The 5118-nt window shown below is 30.5% G+C and overlaps 1 protein-coding gene across 1 annotated transcript; it reads left to right on the top strand.

The window, feature by feature from the left end:
• The first annotated feature begins 3715 nt into the window (after positions 1-3715).
• Positions 3716-4668, top strand: LOC116342257 (protein trunk-like). The gene has a single exon (XM_031769766.1). The coding sequence runs from the start codon at positions 3799-3801 to the stop codon at positions 4588-4590; it is 792 nt and encodes a 263-aa protein (XP_031625626.1). The 5' UTR covers positions 3716-3798; the 3' UTR covers positions 4591-4668.
• The last annotated feature ends 450 nt before the right edge of the window (positions 4669-5118 follow it).

Consider the following 5118-nt stretch of genomic DNA (forward strand, 5'->3'; position numbering starts at 1 on the left):
CTAGTTTTTCTAGTATGAATGTCCCCTAGTGTAATTGCCAGTGTTTTTCGAAGAACAAATTCAAGAGTTATTCGTCAAAATAGGAGACTATATAGAAAAGTGAGAAAAAAATTCATATACACAAGACGAACCACAAATAATCCTTATCGCATCACAAATTTGAATAATGGAATTTCGAAACAAATTCAATAGAATTCGAAGTCTATCCGGAAAATTGAATATAAAATATCAGCTATTTAAATGAAGTATTATAATTGTTTGCAGCTAGGGTATATTCATACTAGAAAACTTGTGAAACTAGTAGCAACTAGCTCCAACTAGCAATGTTAACCAAAAAATGTTTACATTTTCAATCCAAAATTTCACTAAAAAAATATTCTATAATTTTTTATTGCACACTATTATATTACTTACTATATAATATAAATAAAAAATAGTTTTTTTTTTTTGTAAAATATCAACAATTAAAACATAAAATTCACACTAAAACTCATCTATCTGCATTGCCATCACTGTTGTTGTTTCCGTATGTCATATGATACGTAATCGTTACGAAAATATTAATTGGGTTCTATATTTGAAATCGTGAAGTGACAGCATTTGCAATTTTTTTTATTGCACTAAAGATATATATATATATAACGGGAGTAAGACGAACTTTTCCGCACGATGGTAGTTGCGTATTTTATTAAGCAAGTTTCAAACCTTTCAAGCAGCGTTAAGTTCGAGACCAAAAAATATGTTCAAACCTTGGCATCGAAACATTCTTTAATTTAATAGCAGAAGTACTCGCAAAAGATTTTTCACACTTTCATGATGAACCCACTTGTACGAAATTTGAAAGTATTCTATTTTCTAACAAAACACTATAAAAAATATGTCTTACGTTGATTTTGTCATAAAAATTATTTTTGAAACACTTTTTATGCAAAAGTCACAAAAATTTTGGATTTTTGTATGGGAGCCATGTCTTGATGCTACCTCAATGACGTGAAACTTTGCACAAGTTATTTTTTTCACAAAAAAATAACATTCGGATGGTTTGGAGAAATCAAAGAAACTTCAGGGTATATCTCCTGAAAATTTTGTATGGAAGGTACCCCTAATTTTGATTGAAATCTCTTCAAACTTTCAGAATGTTTTTTTTTTTGTGTAAAAAATAGTCTGTGCAAAGTTTCACGTCATTAAAGTAGCATACAGACATAACTCCCATACAAAAATGCAATTTTTTGTGATTTTTTCAAGGAAACTGTATCAAAAATTGATTGTATCTCAAAACTTATCTCGGATTCGGTTTTCTCGTACCAAAAATCTCCCCAATACATATTTGTGAGAGTTTAAGTCTACATACGAAAATTGGACTCTTTTTCATAGGTATCACTCCAGGCATGAAATTTTTTTCCATCAACCAAAGTCGCTCAAAATCTAATGATTTCTATTCCTCGCGACCTCCAATCAGTCTGTAAAGTCAGATTTTGAATTAAATTTCTACGATGAGCGCAATCTTGCTAACAAATTTTGCGTACGACGTACAGATTAACAAAAACCATGTTTAAAAATGCCAAATTCGTGTTCTCTGACCTCAATAATAGGTAGAAAACATGTTTCTGAAGTTTTCAAAATTTTGACCGATTACAATACTTTTCACCTTACACTATGTGTGCGGAAAAGTAATATTTGAATGCAATCAAATCATGGTCTGGTATTGCGACTTCATCGGAATTTTGTAACCTATTACATACGACAGTTTAAAAATCGCTAAAGCGGAGAGAACCAGACCCAAAAGAAGTTGAGAAATTGGTTTTCGGAAAAACAGCATAAGAAATTATTGAGCGCAAAAAGAGAATATAGCGAACTTTGAGTAAAAAGAACACATAGAAAACTGAGAACAAAAAGAGCACATATCGGTATGGTGTTTTTGCGCTCAGTTCCTGTATGTGTTCTTCATGGGGTCAATCACGAAATTCTAGTGTATCTAGTTTTTAATAAGATTTCACTAGAAAACTAGAAAATTCTAGTGCGTGAAGTTGGCTCTCAGTAGTTTTTCATATAAATTATATGGCCTTTGGTGTGAAGTTGGCTTCGTTTGTGACGTCATTATTCGCACTAGATTTACTAGTTTTTCTAGTATTTACTAGCGTGATTCGCCCCATGGTGTTCTTTCTACTCTAAGATTTTATTTGACTCATTTTAGAACTGAAATTATATATGTTTCAATTTGGCACCCATAAATATTTTTGAAAGAGATAATGTTGACAAATATTGTTGTATTTAAATCAAAGTGTTTGAATCAAAAGATTTGTTTACAAGGTACTAAAATGCAGCAAAATCAAATACTCAAATTTCACATCGCCACTGTGATATGCGGTGTATACTGCGATTCCTATATTAATGCATTGCACAGTTTATATCAAATGTACACACCGGAGTTATAAAAATATGCTGACTCGTCGTATTCACACGGAATTTCATGTTGTGTATTAACTCATCTGTGAAATTTTTTTTATTGATCTGCGACGACAACTATTCGTCGATTTCTTAATTCAATTTTTTTGGTTATTATTCAGTTTATTATTTGGTGAATATCGACTGAACTATGCTAAACTGTTTCTGAATATAAAACCGAAAAATTATTGCAGATGAAATGGAACTGGCTCCAGAAATAAACTTAATTTTGCCAAAAAGTGTTCAAAACGCAATTCGTAAGTGTTCGCAAAAGTACTGCTCCAAAATCGATTTGCTCAAACCAAAAATGATTTTCGATTCGTACTATTGTATTAAAAATCAAACTGGAGTCAAAATACGCTGTTCCTTCGATCACAGGTTGAAGTGACAAAAGTAAAAAGTTATCGCTTGTTTGTTTTGTCGCTATTCAAATTTGTATGCTGAGTTAGTTGTTGGTTCTGAGGACCTTATGTGCTCTCTTTACTTTAAGTTTTATTTTGTCGCCTTTTTCATTTAAAAAAAAATTCTTATGCTGTTTTAGCAACAAATGATATTAACCTTCAATCCTGGCTGATTTAAATGAATTTAAAAAAATAGAGATTTTAATAATAATGATAATAATAATAACAATAATTATAATAATGACTTAACCGTATTAAACAAGGAGAAGCTCGTTTCGCTCGCTCTGAAGATTGGCTATTTATGTTTTGTTAACATTTTTTAGTTTGTATGACATTTTGTGTTGCAAGTAATTTTTTGCTACATTTTGTGTTACTACACATATTCTGCCTCGTGTATCACTCTACCTCCCTACATATTTTTTCAATAACGGAAAAACAATACTACATATTGTAAACGGTCACCTCTGAATGCAAAATCTGTTGTCATTCATGGTAAATTAGTTTTTTAAACAAAAAAAAAAAAACTATAATTATAATATAATACCAGTTTTTCGAGAACGAAATTTGGTTCAATATAGCCGTTTTTCAAAGCATGTATTTATCACCAACTCTTTAAAGATGAATAAATCTAACCGATTTCTCGAGTTAAATTACATTGTAATGGTTTTTTCTCATTTCATTTGGGAAAAATCATCATCTATTTGTCTCTTTTCATTTTATATGTCAAACGGCCATCGACGGTGAGAAATAACTGCGTCAAACTTCTTTCAGTATTATATATATGTATTGGTGTGCCTTGCAGCATATAATCACAACACTTACTTAGCAAAAATGTTATATTTGCTAATGAACTTAATTTGTGAGTAAATGTATGTGAGTAAATGTCAAACATATTTCAAAAATAGAAGGAGACAATTTTTTTGTCTTTTTAAGTCTCGAAATATAGTCAAAGATGTTAAGTAGAGTAAATATTTCTGAAGTCGCATTTTTTTTAATATGCTTTATTGTTTTGAACGTTTCAATCGAAGCAACAACATTTGATATGAAAAAATCTAGAGAGATGGGAAATTGTGAACAATTGCCAGTAAAAGTTTTGAAGCGAGTTCACGGGCCGGCATTTGATGCTCGTTACATGAGTATAGAACAACCATTGGATAATGATGAATTCAGTAGATTCGATATAATGGATACAGTGAATCGTAAACGAAATATCGACGCAGATAGGCCATCATTTTACTTAACCGACAACCATACAGAAGTATTGAGTAATGAAGCAGCATGGAATATTCAATGGGATACATTTGAAATACAAATAAATAGTCAATCACGTAGAAAAAGAAGTTTGTTACCAATTGGCAACGAATTTCAAGATTTTCCAATTTCTTCGGGTAATTTGAAACAGAACAAACGACAAAGTCATGCGCATAGCAAGAAAAGTGACAAAACTGAGCCATGGCAATGCGAGCAAAAAATTAAATGGATTCATCTTGGATTGGACTACTATCCATCTCATCTGAAAACTGTCAAGTGCACAGAACCTAAGTGTTTTTACAAAATGCACGAATGTATGCCAAGACATTTTGCCGTTCGATTATTACAAAGACGTCGTGGTGCATGCGCAGATGCCTCCAATCTCAAAGCATATGGTTTTTCAGGCCCAAAATATGTCGAGGTATGGGAGTGGATTGAAGTTGCTGTAAATTTCTGTTGTGTTTGTGCTGCCGCATCAATAAATAATTCATAGTTTTTTTTAATGATTCTCTCTTTTTTTTTGCAATTATATACTAATTATATTAAAAATTTAAATTATCAGATAGGTTTGTGTGGTCTACTAAATAAAGTAAAAATAAATATTCCTAAATAGAGTTTTTTCATGAATAAGAACAATTAATAAAAAATAAATATTCAATATAATGATGCTTTGAATTTTTCTAGCTAATTCATTGATTCGTATATTGCGAGTGGTTTTTTTCAAGTGATTTGTATTTTTCATACACATTTTCAGTTTTGTTATTTGATTAGAATTAACTAATGAATTAAGCATGTTCATTTCTCTTGAAAATTGTACATAAAAAAATTAAAATTTAAAGAAAGGAATGCTTTTATTATTCTCAACTGAGAAGTATCGATTTAATTAAAATTTTGCAGTTATCCATTAATGCGTGTAAATTAAAAAAAAACCTATTTCATTGAAAAAACTAATACATTTTTAAATTTAATTGCAATGCAATTATTTTTCCTTTGAACGTTAATCCTACCCATTCACAATATT

Source organism: Contarinia nasturtii, unplaced genomic scaffold (assembly GCF_009176525.2).
Source record: "Contarinia nasturtii isolate CC-2019 unplaced genomic scaffold, AAFC_CNas_1.1 Cnas_scaffold_845, whole genome shotgun sequence".
In the NCBI taxonomy this organism is placed as follows: Eukaryota; Metazoa; Arthropoda; class Insecta; order Diptera; family Cecidomyiidae; genus Contarinia; species Contarinia nasturtii.